We start from the raw sequence: 17738 nt of genomic DNA, 5'->3' as shown, positions 1-17738 counted from the left end.
CTTTCAATTGCCAAAATCCCATTCTGAGACGAACAAAGAAAAAAGTAACCGATTTTCGCAAAGCAATGAAAATAAAAACGGATGTGGCAATCCGAACGGCGTTTATTACATGGCATGAGGTAGTGTTTGTTCAGGAGAGAAGTAGGCACAAATATAGACTTTTAATGCAAATTTAAGTCACCTTCCAGCCACGGGCCGTCCTTTCCAGTGTCTGACCATGAGGCAGAGTATTTTGTGGAATACACTGCCGAGATTAAGTGGATTGAAGACAATAATGGGACTCAGATTAATAGTAGGGAGGGGTGAATCCCCTTGGGCATCTGAATTGTCGACCGTAGTGCAAAAAAAGATCCCTTAAATGGGAGAAGGGAGTTCTCTGCAAGTACCGGTTCCGAGGAATCAGGTGCAAACTGCCGCAGATGGCTTGCAAAGAGTGGGTGGCCCTTCCCTCTGTTCAGAAAAATTTGACTGCCTAATTCGGTCTGAAACTGGCGGTTTGGGCTTCTCAGGATGAGAGAAAAGAGCGGTGGACATCTTGACACTACGGAACTAAGCTCTTCTAGAAATGGAAAGAGCTAAAAATACCAAAATAACATGCCCGAGAGGTACCAATCGCTCAGCAGCTATTAACTCAGTAGCTATTGGCTGTCATTAACAAATAACAACAACTGATTTACACAAAGAAGCTTGTTTAGTCCTCTACTATATGACAAAACCATTTTTGATATCAACAGCTCTATTCTTTTTTTTTCTTGAAAGTTTATTAACTTGTTTGAAAGTTAAGAAAAACGCATCTTGGGAAAAAACAACTTTGGAAGAAGCATTTTGAATACCCCAAGTTCCTTCAAAACCAAGCAAGATGCTAGAAAGCAGACTGGACCAGCTATTCCACCACAGAATGGTGAGGTACAAATCTATAATTTCAAAAACATGTTAAAAAGTGGCTTTTTAATTACCACAGCTGATATGCATGAGTTCGTTTGGACTACACAAACATCACAAAAACATGTCTTATTATAAAAAAATATTATGTAAAAACAAGACTGTATCGAAAGGAGGGGGAAAGTTAGGGGGTTTGACCCTCCCCCCTCCACCGAAGTGTCTGTCCGATCCGTAAACAAGTAATAAAAAGGCAAAAGACAAATTTCTAATGCATTTCGTAGTTTTTCTTGTAACTCCCTCCCCGAAAAATCCTGAATACATACTTGTGTAAAAATTACATTTTGTTGCAAGGATAATATTTATAACGCTCCATTATATGACCTTTTTTAATGATTTGAATGTCATGGTGATTAATCCGTAGCATTCTCATCGTGATAAGGCTTTAAACAGCTTTTTTTTTTCTTTTTTTTTTTTCTTAATCCGTAGCATTCTCATCGTGATAAAGCTTTAAAACAGCTCAAGAGCATCTCATTATGCCAAATTCAAGAGCACTAAAACACCAAACAGTTAGGGAAAAGGTTAATGAAAACTTAGCATCGAAATTGCCTATAACTCATCGAGAACGGCCCATAGTATAATAGCTAAAGAAAGGAGTAAGGTTCAGGGACAAAGATAAATCCCGCTGTTTCCCAAGTAAGTTCATAGTCCGGGCGCCACTACAGCGTATCTCGCTTATTTCTGAGTTGATGTGATCAGAAAAACACAGTCGGTTTGACAACAGTTTCCGACTATATCGACCACGCTGAATCTGAATATGGGTGGTGGCAAAGCTGGAGGTCACGGCTTGACCTTGTAAAAGCAAAAAAACAATCTTTTTAGGCCTATAAAACGTGTACAGACTTTTTATTTTTTTTCTAAGGTTGTACCACTCCGATGTAGTGGCGTGACATCTCATTTTGTTCCTGACATAGTCCTCTCATAGAATTTGTTCGATTTTTTCCGATATCTCGTATAGCCCAGGAGCTCTAGGCTAATATTTATTGATTTTCCCCGAAAATCTAAAAATTCAAAGGTTCATTTTCCGCTAAACCACGTATCTTGGACCTTTCTGTAATTTTTGTATATTTCATCCTTTTCCAGAATTTACCTTGAGTATTTAGCTTCACATTGCCGTAAAGTTCAAAGCTTCAACTGTTCGGTGAAGCCCTCTAGAATTTTTTGAAAAAGTATACGTCAAAATGTATATGCAAAAATACATTTTTCCAAAATGATGATATGACACATCTTTTATGCTAGAATTTAACGCCAAATCTGAATATGAACTTTACTTTTCAACCAAATATCAACTTCGGTTTTTATAGGTTAATTGTTTTTCAACTCCACCTTGAGATCAAATTTCCCAGGTACGCATTTTGTAGGAAGAAGAAGACGAAAATTATAAAAAGAGCTTTCGTGAAAGAAACAATCTTGTGAACTCTGTTGCTGATTAAACTTGAGGTTGGTAGTATGATTCAGAAGCTGTACTGTTAGTGGTTAGAGCTAAGAATAGGAACTGAACGACGCCTAATGCCTACCTTATGGAACTGTGTAATGTCATGGATAGGTAGGCTAAATGACTTTCAGATTGCTGGAAATGAGTAAACAGAAACTGAGTATTAGGCTTCAAGATGAAAACTCAAGACCAGGTTGGAATTAAGAATGAGTTTTTATCTCAAACTGTTTGATAGACATTTTGTGATATTTCTATGTAGACTTGGCCTATACTGTAATTAGGCTAAGTTAGATCAGACATTTTTTAGGGTATGTTAGTCTTGATGTTGCTGAGACCACCTTAAACCAATCTACCACAAATCCAATATTTTAGATACCCTACGCCAAATGCTGGGTATATCTAACATTTGGCGCAGCCTACCCTAGCCTATCGGTATGACGGAGTGGCTGATCGGTATGACGGAGTGTTTGGCTTTGCAAACATGTCCGGGCATCCTATTGTTCTAAAAGACAGTAGTGGATGTCATGAGCGGAGAGGAAATACAGTGACGAAGAGTTTTATCGTTACGAAGAGCATGGTGCTAGAAAACTGGGATATCTTGCTTATGCAGTCAGAGAGTAAGTCAAGACTTATCGAATGTATTTTTGAATTGTGGAGCCATGTCTGTCTTTCTGAAATAAGATTTACCATTTACCTCTCTGGCGGATTCAGTGACAGAATGAAGGTCCTAAAACTGGTCCCATCCAAAACGACATTAGATCCGAACCCGGACTACGAAGCTACCTTGTGCAGCACACATGAAGAAGCCGACACGTGTGTGGCTCTCCATGTTGCCGAATGCTACAGAAATGTATGTTCCCTAGTAATTGTTGAAGCGAATGATACAGACATTGTGGTCATTCTATTACAGAACTCTCGCGAAATATTCCTCTGCAGGTGTGACCCGGGCTATGAACCCGAGCTCTACGTTCAGTTCCGTGTACAAAGTCTTTCCGATCCATACAATTGTGAACAGAACATCGTGGGCTGTTGTAGAGTCAATAGGGCTGCTACATTGCATTAGTGGATGTGATACGGTCAGTTTTTTCTTCTCGAAGGGCAAAAAAACATTTGCTACATCTACTGTTAAATCACAGCTCATTCAAGAAAGGGATGACCTTGCACTGATAGTGAGGAGTGATATCCGAAACATCTTTATGTACGAGCCCAAAATCTTACGTATCTGTACGAAATTGGTCGTATCGGTATATATCAAAAAAACAGTCAGAATTTGATTCTCTCAATGACCTCCAAATTATTTTATTTCCAAGAAAAAGAACTTGAACAGCTTGCCCCCAACAGATGGTTCTTTCGTATATCACGTCAAGAGAGCTATACTTCAGTGGAGCATTATTCTTCAGGCTGTGATTCCTAAGCCCTATGTCTTCAACCCACTTGAGGTTGGCTGGACCCATCACGACATTTTAGGAGTCAGTCCAGTGACTTCAGCGCTGACCCCCTGGCCTCTAACGGTCAACAAGGCTTCAACCTTTTGTTACTGTAAAACTGTATGCAGTAAAAAGTGCCCTTGTTTGGGGATAAAGCCATGCGACATTCTTTGCGAATGTGGTGGGCGATGTGGTGCCGACAGCGACGATTCAGACGAGGATTAGCGGGAGTTTTTTCGTACGTTGGGGGAAAACCGTTGGGATGTGCGGGAACTGTATTTTGACAGGCTTTACTTGTATTTTTACTCAATTAATTTCAACCCAATAGTATTTTTATACAAGTATTTTAATAAAAATACAAGTATTTTTATATAGATGTGCAGTACTTCAAGAAAATCAGAGCTTATAGCAAATTAAATAGTATATAGCAACTAAAGTTGAAACACGATGACCAAGTCAACACTACCGTTAGACTCGGCGTCAAAATTTAGCATATAAACATGTCTCGCTGTACCATTAAAAAAAAAAATAGGCCTACAAATAAGTAATTAGCCTATAACAACCGAACTTAATATTGGGTTGAAAATTAACGTTGATATTTGGAATCTCCGCTAAAGTTTAGCGTAGAATATTGTGTCATATGACTATTTGGCAAAGATACATTTTCGCATATATTTTTGGCTTACACTTAAAAAAAAATTCTGTGCAGCTTCAACAAACAGCTGGAGGTTGGAAATGTTCGGCAATGTGAAGCTCAATATCCAAGATAAATTCTGGTAAAAGATGAAAAATCCTAAAAATATATTAAGTTACGAGATACGTGCTTTACCTTGAAATAAATATTTGAATTTTGAGATTTTCAGGGAAAATTATTAAATATTAGCCTATAGCTCCGGGACTATACAAGGTATCGGAAAAAACAAACATTTTCTAAGAGACGACCATATTAGAAATAATAGGAGATGCCATGCAATTAAATTGGAGTGGTACAACCTTAAAAAAAAAAATAAACAGTATGTACACATTTTATAGGCCAAAAAAGGGTGTTTTTTGGATTTTAGAAGGTTAAGCCGTCACCTCCAGCTTTGCCACCACCCATATTCAGATTCAGCGTGGTCGATATAGTCGGAAACTATTGTCAAACTGACTGTGTCTTTTTGATCACCTAGTTGTCACATTATAGAGGTCTGGCGCCCAAGCTATCAACTAAAAACTGAAAATTAAAACTGTTCTTTTGGCATTGCTATAGGGGCTCAATTGAACGAACTGGTTCAGAAACGATACAGGTAGCATGTCTGTAGTAACCTGTCGGGGGTGTATCTACACCAGTACGCACACAAAAAAAATTGTGTCCGTCTATTGTGGATGCCTGAAATTATGTGTTTTTAGAAAGTGGTCAAGGCTCAAACAAAAAAAGAGAAGAAGACAAAGGGGAAGACTGCTCAACATTAACGAACGGACTCAGCTAATAGCAAATAGTAGCTTGGCAAACAAGGGTGTAATCTGCTACGGGGCATGGGGCGTCCAAGCATCCATAGAAACGGGTAAGTGTTCCTTTAGTATATCTTAGCCTTTTTTGTTACTGTATGGCTCATTTTTCAGTTTTTACTGGATTTAGGAAAATTGGCTCCAACTTTGCCCCCTTCCCCCAGGATTTTGACGAAATCACGCCACTGATGGCAAAGAATTAAGATACAAATTGTATTGAAACGTAGAGCAAATTGTGCAAAGAAAACGATGAACCTTGGCGAAGGCAGAGATCGGATTGCACTCGGGCTCTTATCCAGGATTTTCTTGGATTCCCCCTTTTTATGACAAATTTTCATAAAAATGCTGTCTAGCGTCACTTTTACACTAAAAAAAAGAGAAACAAGATAACGCATAGCTTGAGATTCATTCTTCAACATCTTTCGACTTCAGAATGATGGATATTATAAAATGTGATAAAATCACATTTTACCATGGGTAGCACAGATAAAATGTGATAAAATCACATTTTACCATGGGTAGCACAGATGTCCTATATTTTTTCTCATTTTTCTGTCAGCGCTAGGGGGTTCTTGGTCGGCCATAGCGCCAACTAAGAGAAAAGCAAATCTTTACATCTTGTGCCCTTGATAAATATCAAGAAAGCGCACCACAAAGAAATGTCGCGTTGGCCACCGTGTGCCGCAAAACGATATTTGCCCGGTAAGGGGGCACTAGGGTGTCGAGTGAAAATTTTGAGACAATCAACTGTACACTACAATCAACTGTACACTACTGAATATATACTAATTGAACTTGAAATTTTTCAGGATATACTGTCATGTGATGATAGATTCATCTCTAAAGCTTTAATTCTTAATAAATATACCATCTTAAATACGCCAATTCAAATGTACATTCTAGATTCAGATCAGAATTCCATTCTCTATTTTGTTACTTTCCACCCCCCCCCCCACCTTTGCTCAAATCCTGGATCTGCCACTGGGTTGGTCCTCAGGAAAGATTACAACTACTTCTCTCACGACAAAAATAAAACTATATTAAAGTGACAATTTAAAAAAACGAACAGATGTTTTTCTTTCTTCAGGTTAAAATAAAGAATGACATGAATTAAAACGGTTAAAACTTAACCTGAACGAGAGGTGAGTCGTCAATCCCCACCCACCACCTCCCCTACCACTTTTAACCTTAAATCGGTTGCTTGCATTTTAATAAAAACTTGTGACAACAGCGCATTTAAATAACAAAAACTAAATTTGGTGTGGGCGCCACGCAGCCAAATGTCCATGGCTCTATTTCCCTAAATTTATTTTTCTTTTGGATTGTACTCCCTCCAAATTGGTGAACCATAACAAAATTAATTCCCAAGCACGTGCCAGGCGCCATATTTTTTAAAAAAGAGATTTAGCATCTTGACCTTGGTGAGACTTCAATAGCCAAAAAAAAATAGTAATAATAATAATACGGATTCTATAAAGCATTCTAGGGGACTGAACCACCCCGATTAATGTCTTGGGGGTGGCTGTTTAATTAGTATCTTCGAAGACGGAAGGTATAAAATTAGCAGACCCAACAGCATGGCGAAGATTTTATCAGTATCATGAAAGGCCAAACAACCCGTTATTTCGAAAGGACATCTTCATGCGTTTTGTGCAGGTGATAAAATTTTGAAGGTTACAGTACCCGTTAGTTCTTAATTGTTTTTTTTGTTTTTTTTTAGCCAAATTTCGCCAGAAAAGCATGTAAAACAATTGAAGCTTGTGCATTCGTCCGATTTTTTTCCTTTTCCTATTGTTTGAATCATGATATAACAATGACCACATCCGACATTTGCGGTTTTATCACACATGAGTATAAAGAACTTTATATCTGTTAAGTACAGTCCATATTTTTATAAGTGGGTATTTTTGTAACTAATAGTATATCGTCGTTTCTTAATGAGTTGATAAAATAGGCTTAAAAGCCAATGTCCTCAAATACAAATTGTGAGCGCAGTGGCGACGTGACGAACACCAACAAACATTTAAAAAATTCTGAAAGTAACAGTAAAATTTTCTGGTAAATATTTTAGACAATTTATTATGCAGAAGACGAGAAGTCGTAAAATTTGGGAAAGGCGAAGGCCCAAATACCCTGCTTAGTACGCGCCCGATCGAATACGTCTGCTTATAAGCAAATCTTCTTTATCCAGGGATCATTAACATCTTTTCCTTCAACAGATCTAAAAGTTTTAGAAATGGGCTTCTTGCTCCAAATTCAAAATTCTTCTAAACATCTTAGAGATTTGGAAAAAGAAATAAGCACGTGCCTTTGAGTTCTGTTTTCCCATACAAATTGACACTCCTATCATTATTTTTTTTTTAAGTTGGCAACAACACGTTATAACAGATTGCAATATATACTACGTCACTACTGGCACGATATGATGTCACATTTGCTTTGTTTTCTATTGGTTCGTTCAAAAGCATGAGTAAACAATAAAAATATCACACTTGTAGACAAAGATTCAGTCTCGGGTTGAAAATTGAAACTAATATTAACTTAATTTAAAAGGGAGAAGGCAGAACGATGTTGCGAATGTGTGAATTGATGAAGCATTCTTGTTGCTTAGGAGGACGGAGCATGATTGCGATGAAAGCATTCTTGTTGCTTAGGAGGTAGGGAGGACGGAGCATGATTGCGATGAAAGCATTCTTGTTGCTTAGGAGGTAGGGAGGACGGAGCATGATTGTGATTAAATTTTTAAGTAGCTGCAGTTTTAATTGCAAGCGCGGTGAAGAGGTAAAGAAACGGCACTAGACTTCACAATCCAAATCAGCGGAGCTGATCTCCGTTTCCTAGCTCTTCAATCAGGAAGTGTAATGAGAGGTTTCGGACCAGGCTCCTCATTACGAGGAAGAGGAAGGTTGAAAATCCTTGGAGGGTGGAGAATGTGGGTGAGCCCGTGTCCCCTCAAGATTTTATGGTTATGATTACTTATACCATGTTTTCTTTATACATTACATTATATATAATGTGTAATTCATGATGAGTAAATCTTATCTTAATGTTTCAATGGGGCTCCAAATCCCCTCCCGCATCAAAACTCCAATCCAAGTGCTTAATAGCTAAGACAAGGCCGTACCCAGGATTTTTTTTGGAGGGGGTTTTACTGAAAAAAAATCAGGGGGGGGGGGTACACAAAAAACCTCAAAAAACGCATAAAAAATTTGTTTATATCCATTTTTTTTAGTTTTTTACGAGTCGGACAAACATTTCGGGGGGAGGGGGTCAAACTCCCCCCCCCCTGGGTACGGCTTTGATCTCAGATACTATTTAAAGTTATCTGCTATGTTTAAAAATGAAACTAAATAATGAATTTAGTTACAAGTTGCAAATCTAACATTTTTTTTTTTAATCAATTAAACAAAAAAGTTGATCTATAAGAGATTAAAAATCTTATTTTTCGTTTTCTAGAAAATTTCGAAAAAAGCTTCATACACCCTTTTGTTTTGGATAGTAATATAACATCAAAGCGGCGACAGTCGTAGAGCGTCCGTCACGTGCAGAACTTTTTAAAGAGTACTAGCCAGCGCTGGTAACGACAATCTCAGAGCCGTTCCATAGATTTTTTCGCCCAGCTGAGTGGCAACACTGGTCAAGATGATAGGCTTAACCAAATTGTCTTTTACACACTTTACCAAGTGAAAAAAGAAACCGGAGCAATAATTCAAGTAAACTATTATGCATCAAACAATCAACATCCACCCAATGCATACTATTGCCTAATATTATTCCAGAAATTACAAACTAAAATTGTGCCATTTTTCAATATATTATTTGAAACTAGTGATTTGGTATTTATCGAAGCTGCAGGAAATGCACAATAATATTGAGCCATCTAGAGCACCTAGATTATATCATTAAACTACTGAAGATTAATGAGAGATGCCATTCAAACGATACTTTAAGGGATAGAACTAAATTAAGTGTGAATATTTTTCAACCTTCTAAACGTTATCTCACACCGACACCCGTTCGTTAGTACCCATTGAGCTTATATTGTGTAAGGGGGGGGGTGTTAGCCGAAAAAGAGTTTCATAATTAAGAGATGCAATAAATTAGCTAACCAGCGTAGTTAACAAACACCGTTTTCATAGTTCCTGGTTTTCAGCAAATCTGACGAAAAATTTGTATATAAATTATTCGAATTTTGAAGGTACGATTGTCGCTTCAATTTGACATGGCTTTTTAGGCTTGCTGAGTTCCTTGCAAAACTTTAAGTTCGATTGGGGATAATTAGGTTTTGCATATTTTCCAAATTTAAACTTCATTTTAGCAATCTGATAGACTTTCGCTAAGAAAGTTGAAACATTTTATTTCGGGAACTCCCAGTAAGCGGGATCAAATTTCTCAAAAATGGGCAGCGTTTTCAGAACTCAGTGCGAAACACGTGCCGCGATTTTGGATTCCGCATCTGATTAGTCAAGCATATCGCCCACGACGTCAATACGTCAAACGGCGGTGGTACACATAGTTTTGAGAAGCAATTTTTAGCTCTTTTGCTGTGATCCCCAGCCATAAAAACAGTTTGAATTATAATAAAGTAAACCCAGGAATAACCAAATAAAATTTAGTAAACAAGGAGCGGAGAATTTTCATTTATTTGGTATAATCACAATTTATGTTATTTTGTCATTATACACTACTCTGAGACCCAATTTATTTATCCCACGACCAACTGAAGGGTTGTAACCCCATGGTTAAAAAAACCGTTCTAGAGGGCGATGACTTCTGAAGATGATTTCCTTTCAACCGGGAAAATTGAAACTAGAAAATGACAAATTTTTCAGTTTTAAATAGTATGTCCAAGGGCTTGATTTAACTTGGCATCTAATAGAAAAGAAAAGAAAAAAAAATGAGGAAAAGCAACAGTGAAAGTTAAAAACACCGTAAATTATGTGCAGGATAAATGGTTTTCAACATCCAGGAAAAATGAGGTATATTTTCGTTAATTAGCGTAATTAATGTTTATTCCTTGGGTTTATTAAGATTGAAAATGCATAATCTAAACGTTATGGAAGCTACAATAAAAAGCGAATACATTTAGGTGATAATATTATTAAGGTTCAAGCTGAGCCTAGAATAGAAATAAAAAAATGCTAATTTCTGGGATATATCTAGAAAACGAATAAAAATATATAGTTTCGAAGTGTTACAATAACCCTGGAGCTACAGCGTACTCCAAAACCATTGGCGATATTATTCGAACCATCGTTACATTTCAAAAACCACAGCAAATTTCTGACAAAAATAAACATTCTAAATTTGTAAGCGGTTTCCTATACTGTAAGAATGTTACTTTGTCGACTTTTATACCCTATAGAAGTGTTCTAACAGAGGAACATACGATTTATAAACAAATATACAGAGAATTTTAGAAGAGCCGTACAAATCTTTGAGATTTTGAGAGCAACCCCGTATCCCCTTTGCAAGCACCTTCTCTACGGTATTAACTTTCAGTAACATTCTTCCGAGATGACAGCAATTGCAAGGTCAGTAGCGTGCAGAGTGAGAAAGTGGATCATCTTTGATTGAACAAAATTCTTTTATAAATACTTCAACAGGAATTCTTTTTTGAGTAATCTAAAACTAATACGGGTTTAAGACCATGGTCTTTGGAACCCTGATGTAGACAATTTTCATATTTGTAAATTGTGAAACTTTTGGGGAAAGAATTAAGCGCCTTATATAGTGCTTAGTGAAATATGTTTCTTTAGAACTTCGTGAATATAGCTGAACATTAATAATACATCGATTACTAGCGAACAGGCCTCTTAGTTTTGTCCTTGCTTTAAAACCTAAACGAAATAAATCACTGTCGTATATAGCCTAAACAATCCTTATACACCAGGCCGTATCCGGGGTATCCCCCCCAAATTTCTGTCCAACTCCTCAAAACGTAAAAAAATACATATAAGCAAGTTTTTGTTGCTTCTTTTAATTTTAATACCCCCCACCCCCGCCCCAAAAAAAATATTGGATACGGCCTGGCTCACAAGATAGATACCAGAAATATTATTATTACCATGATTTGTTGGCGTTGGACCCTCAAGGATGTAGAGAATTTATTTTGTTATTTATTGTCGGGTGATAGGAGGGTCGCTGTTTCCTCTGGGATGTCGGTGAGTTAACTTCTTTTCCTTATAGATTTATAAATTAGACATTGTTTAGTATTGTTTATGCCAAGTTTTAATATTAGTCTTTAAAGGAACAGATTGAAATCCCAACCAATCCAGATTGTAAAAAAAACTCCCATGCGTTCGAACGACAACGCTCACCGGAAGAAAGTTTTGAAGGAGATTGACCACTGTCAAGGAGATTTCGAAGCGTCAATTTTGCAGTGAACGCCACTTTTATTTCCTGTTATCCTCCCTGATTGTGACTACTAGTACTAGTTAAAGCAACACTTCAAGTCAAGCTACGTAAAGTTTCCAACGGCATTTGATCATTTTTATAGTGTCTGTGCAGAGGCAAAAGATAAATCCTATATAGCAGTTAAGACGGAAGACAATATTAATAGCTCACCTGGTGTAAATCGGACGCCAAACCAAACGCTCATTGGCATAATACCATGGTGAATGACGTGTAAAACTGACACATGTTGATATTTTTTTCGGAGGACGAAAAAGAACTGAAAATGAAACCGCAAATAAGAATTACTTGGTCAAGGCTGGGCTTAGTTTAACAACAAATACAGGAACACTTACCGCCCAAACTAAAAATATAATTCTTTTTAAACATTGCTTAGGCTTATCTTGCTGGATAGTCTCAGTGTCAAAGTAAATACTGGGAAAGCAATTGAACTAACCATTCCGGCGATCCAACTAATATTCTCAATGAATTTCAATGAAAGAGCACAAGCTTTTCTACCAGTCAGATTTTACCAATTTAATAAATCACTTCATTTTGGTTTCGAATTCAAAATTTCGTTTCCTGTATTGTAATGAACTAATCATCTTAATTATTGGAATCAAGAAATCCTCTTAATAACCAGCCAAAATTGCAGGCTTGAGTTTGGGATCCTAAGGGGCCTCAGTAACAATCGCATTCATTTTAAATGAGACTATGAGAAATCTTAATTTGGGGTCCATTATGTTTACTTCAAAAAATTAAAAAATACAGATTTATCTCCGGGTTCTCAGAAATTTCATTGGCCAATTGAACACAGGTTATGTTCAAATTACAATTCTCAACAGTACATTAGGTTAAACCCCATTCCCTCCTTTTTGGAAATATTGGTGACCATTTACGAGTGCATACGCTCTGACTGTGTAAAAAAATAATCTATTACAACTTATAAAACAGTTAAGTATGATTAGGAAAAAATATAGTTTTTTTAAAACATTATTTTTTAGAAAAACCTTCACTAAAATAAGTCACAGTATAATTTATTTGGGAAAACCTGCAGATTACGATAGCCAATACAGATACGATTAAATTTATTGATAATAAAATACCAAAAAATCCCAATTATTGATAGCCAAATAAAATCCTGTGAATCATCAAAAGTTTAGAAGAACAAGAAAGATAAGCATGGATTAGATGAAAAGTAAGAAATGAACTTCACAGGGTTTATTGTCATCTTTCCTCCAGTTAAACGAAGGTAAGACCACGATTTTTCAAATTATTAATTATTTTACTTTAATATTTTAATTTAATTACTTTAATTAGTAGAGATTGTTTCGTCACTAATCGACTTGCGCACCAATTATAGATTTAAGGGAGCGCTGTTACCTCAAATCAAAAACGTAACTAAGAAAAATTAGTATATTTAACATGGAATAAGCTTTTGATGGGTAAAAACTTAGTTCCCTCATGAAAGCCAATTTTTATTAAATAGGACGAAAGGCACGTTCGCATAGAGGAGGTCGTTGGAGTCAAGCTCAACCATCGAAATAGCGAGATGTTTCCTTTTTTTTTTTTAAAGTTGCCCTTCTCCTCGTAAGTAAATCTTACGCTCTTATTTAGAGCTGAAGATTTTTAGCTCTTATATTTGAATCTAGAGCAATCAAGATAAGCTGAAAGGTCAAGGATAACAATTCTTCAGTCCCACAAAAAAGAGAGAAGGAGAAATCTTATCTCTCCACAATTCACAATCCACAAGTCCATAATTTACAAAGATTGTAACAAATAAAAAGTATGCTTCCAGTCCCTATCATAGGCCATATAGTTACATTCATCCAGATTGTGTCCTTACAACGGCCTAATCTTGGTATTCAAATGGCTACTCGGAATAATATTTTCACTCGGTACAGGGGGAAAAGAGTGACATAAGCTTCCCTTCACCTTTGAAAGGCAGTGCAGAATCCCAATTCAGTTAAAGGCTCGGTTTCGGCTACCTCCTAAGAAAATCCAAAGTCTTTCAAGAAATTTCATTCCAATTTCGTGCATCCCTAAGCATAAGATATATTAAGCTTCATAAGCTATTGTCATTATATCATATTCTGGGCTAACTTGAACCACATCGTTTGGCACCTCATTGATAGGCTCTATTCCAGAAACAGCCCATACAGTGGCAGATCCAGGGGGATGGCGAGAGAGGCGCACGCCCCCTAACATTTTTTTCCGACTAAAAGACCAGAAAATAGGTATTTTTCAATGAAAATACCAAAAAAGGTATTTTTCAAAAACCAGAACGGGGGACAATCTTCCCCCACCCCCCCAACAGGCACCACTGATGTGAATGAAAATAAGGTTTATCTATACTGTTTTAAATTCACTAAGTCCGTTCTAGCTCAATGTTCCATTCATGCGTTCCTTAGAACCGTGCTATTATTAATCAACATCTTATTATCATAACTGATCACATAAGATGGTCCCCGTTTCAAAAAAAGGAGTTTTCTACGAATTGGGCAAAGAAAACTAAAACTCGAAGAGATGAAACTTTTCTATTCCATTTTAACCGCCTTATTACTGCGCTCAGATCTCTGTAAGATATCTGCCGTTCCAAAAAGAAGAATTTTTCAATAAAATATGAAAAGAAAACAACAACTTCTCAGTCTTAAAAAACAGCAATAAAAAACGGCTTGCACTTTATTATTATGTGTTTCAAGCTTGCCCAGTTGTCCTTGCTTGCGTTGTTCAAAACTTTATTTCAGTAATTATTTAATTTAAAATGTAAATATATTGGACCAGTACCATATTTTGACGTCAGCCTGATTCCAGTTTTGCTAAAAGATATTACGCAAGCCATCTTTTTTGGATTAGTCGGACGGTATTTTAATCAGTAAGCTGAATTGCGCAACGTTCCCCGTTTGATAGCCAGGCATTAACAAAAGATGTTTTCATTGACTTTGAATTTTATTAAGATCCAGGTTCGGCTAGCGCTTATTTTTGGTATTAGCTGATTCCTAACCCATTTATAGTACAGCGATTCTAAAGGCGCAACGGGACATTTGTCAAATGGAGGTTTATATTTCATCTTCTTGAATATAGCAGGCTCGACCGCAGAAATAGCTGGGAACCGGAACTCTTGATTTAAAATTTTTGCCGCATCTTCGATGCCTAAACAGGGTGTGCAAATTTACGAAAATGTAGAGGGGCCTTGATTTATGTCAGTTTTTTTTAATGATGATGCAGAAAAAAAAGGATTTTTCAAAATCTAGCGGCGGCAAATTTTACAATATTTTGCCACGAAAAGACCAGAAAAGCTATTTTCTGAATCAAGGGATAATTGCTCCCCCGGCCCCCTTCCAATCGGTACCCCCTGTAGCTGAGTAATTTTTATTATATAAGTAAAAGTCGTTAGATTACTATTAAGTAGAAAAATCTTGCTTGTCCGCATTCCTTTCTATAAAATTTATATAATACCGTATTCAGAGAGAGGTTTTGTGGCATCCAAAACTGGATCTAATATGAAGTCAAGCTTGACCGATTTGAATTTATTTAAGATTTACCGAACAGAATAACATTTACAAAATTCTGATTGGCTAATATATTCAGAATTATGCCAGAAAACAACGGTATTGCCTGATTTTAAAACTTCACAACCAAAACCCAGTATTAGCATCAGGTAACAAATAGGCTTTGGCATCACGAAAAACCTCAGTCTGGATGGGTCTTTGCGAGCACTAACATGACAAATTTAAAGAAGGAATGTAAACCTTACCGTATCGAAAAATTCAGTGAACTTGGAGAAATAGTACCACCAGCAAGCATATGTCATCTGTGAAAGATATCAAAATAAAACCATATTAGAACGACTTAACTAATAGAGCAATATACAAGCCCTAATAACCTGCAATACATTTACTTAATGCACATGTCTCTTGACGTTTAGCCATTTGTAAATTATATACATTCAACTTATATTACAATACTATTCTGTAGTATGTATTTTACATGACTTAAATTTTCGAGGTGCAGGTATTTTCAATTATAAAAGCTGTGGTACTTATGTAGAAAGCGGTAAGTACGCGAAAAGTGAAGTTTAGATAATTCTGATGACATAAAACAAAATAGGATGAAAATATAATAGTTTATGAACAAATTTGGGCTATATATTTTCACATTAAGGGGGGGGGGGTGAGGTAAAGCATAGCATTTATTAAATGCATAACCTAACCCAACCTAGGTACCTTTTATTCCCCCTAACTCCAAAAAACTAAATTTGAAATGTAGTTTCCGGAGTGAGAAACCATTTGTAATACCTATTTTTATACAGCGTCTCAAATAAGTACCGGGTAATCCGTATCTGTTTTCGCAATACACTTACCGCTTTCTACATAAGTACCAAAGCTGGTTTTTAATTTACAGTGACGTCCATTTCAAGTTTGTACGTGAGTATTTACAATAAGTTTTTAGGCCCTGAAGTATTTTCCACTCAAAGAAAGGATTCCAACTTCTGGTAGGTAAATATTATTATTTGATTGGTAACGATGTTTTTTTTCCATAAAATAAATTTTTTAGGGGGGTGTTAATCTATGTAAAAAAAACAACAACTGAGAATTAATAGCTTAAGCTGAAAAACAAATGCAGCCTAAGAGAATCACACGTTTGTGGGAAAGGGGTGCCTCCCAATAAAAAAATGCACTGCTTGATAATATGTACTTTTAGTGAATTAAAGTAGTCAATTTGCAGGTATCTAATGATTTGCATAAAGTATATTCAAATTTAATTATAAATAATTTAAAATAAGGTTGTACTTATTTTAAATGTTAAAAAGCTATAATTTCCTTAGTTAAGATGCAATAATTAACTATTTGAGGTTGTTGATTTGCTAATTTGGAGTCTTGGCTTTTCAAGAAAATAAAAAAATAAATAAATTTAATTACATATTACATATTACATTACATATTACATTACATTACATATTACATTTACATATTAATTTTAACTAGGATACCTGCATTACGTGCATTGAAACGTTTTACTTGGATGATTTTATTTGGTAAATAGGATTCATACTCAAGTTACATGAAAAATATTTTCTTTTGTCAAGGGAAAATTATAACCTTAGAAAAGCAGAAATATTTCGTGACCATTAAGTTATGAATAATACAGAATTACACTTGTAACGTTTAGTTACGGTCTTGACTATGTTTCGTTTAATAATCCAAAAAAGAAGACATATTCTTATTTAGAAATTTCAGGGAAAAGACCCGGCTAAAGTCCAACACTAAGCTACATGTACAGCATTCTTACCATGCGTATACAATTTCACAATATGGTAACCAAACCTTTTTTATAGATTTAAACTTATGCAAAACCACATATTGTACACTAGATAACTTTTTGCTCCCATTGGTATGTTTAAGAGCTTATTAAAAAAAGGGCTATGTTAACATTATGACAATAAACATCATTACAGTTTTAGCTTCTTTTTTTTAGTTTTTAGCCAAGGGATCGCCTCTTCCTAATCATGTAAAAGAAAAACGCTATTTGTTTTTAGGTTTATTATAGTCCTGGTTATTTCTCAGAAGGACTACCCGTTTCCCATAAAAAAAAATGTTATTTTGAAAAAAAATGAAATTCCTTAAAATGTAAGCCCCCCCATTTGCAAGTTGAAAGCAAGGTTTCCTGTGAGCATCAAGTTACCAATACCTCGAATAATTGCAAATCATGTGTACAATAATAATATAGTACAAAACATATTCAAGTGAGCTATGACTATTTGCGTCATCTGCCCTAAAACCTTTTTTTCTTCAGAAAGAATATTGACCTGTACTAATGAAGTATCACTATTTCAAAAGAAATTTTGTTGCAAAGATTGCGTAACACAAACGAAATGCAACCTGTTTTATAAACTGTTTACTGCGTCAACTAATATGTAAGCTTCAGTGCGCTTTAAAGTAGGAATGTCGCTATTTATAGTAACCATTAACGGTAAAAATGAAATCTCTTTCCCCTCTCCCCCTTTTTCTTCACTTCGTACACTATCCATTAATCTCTACACTGTCGTTTCTTTA

The 17738-nt window shown here is 35.9% G+C and overlaps 1 protein-coding gene across 3 annotated transcripts in view; it reads right to left on the bottom strand.

Moving 5' to 3' along the window:
* Window positions 1–17738, bottom strand: part of LOC148946848 (very long chain fatty acid elongase AAEL008004-like) — an 82907-nt gene that overhangs the window by 15854 nt on the left and 49315 nt on the right. For all 3 annotated transcript variants that reach the window (XM_089096664.1, XM_089096667.1, XM_089096666.1), the window contains exons 5-6: window positions 15440–15496; window positions 11857–11962 (exon numbers count right to left, since the gene is read on the bottom strand). In XM_089096664.1, coding sequence (XP_088952790.1) covers window positions 11857–11962; window positions 15440–15496 — 163 coding nt within the window. The remainder of the gene's footprint in view (window positions 1–11856; window positions 11963–15439; window positions 15497–17738) is intronic.

The sequence above is a fragment of the Artemia sp. Qi Xiang Cuo genome, chromosome 11 (assembly GCF_049724085.1).
Source record: "Artemia sp. Qi Xiang Cuo chromosome 11, ASM4972408v1, whole genome shotgun sequence".
In the NCBI taxonomy this organism is placed as follows: Eukaryota; Metazoa; Arthropoda; class Branchiopoda; order Anostraca; family Artemiidae; genus Artemia; species Artemia sp. Qi Xiang Cuo.
Note: the sequence above shows the minus strand (reverse complement) of the source record. Positions and strands in the feature narration are given on the sequence as shown.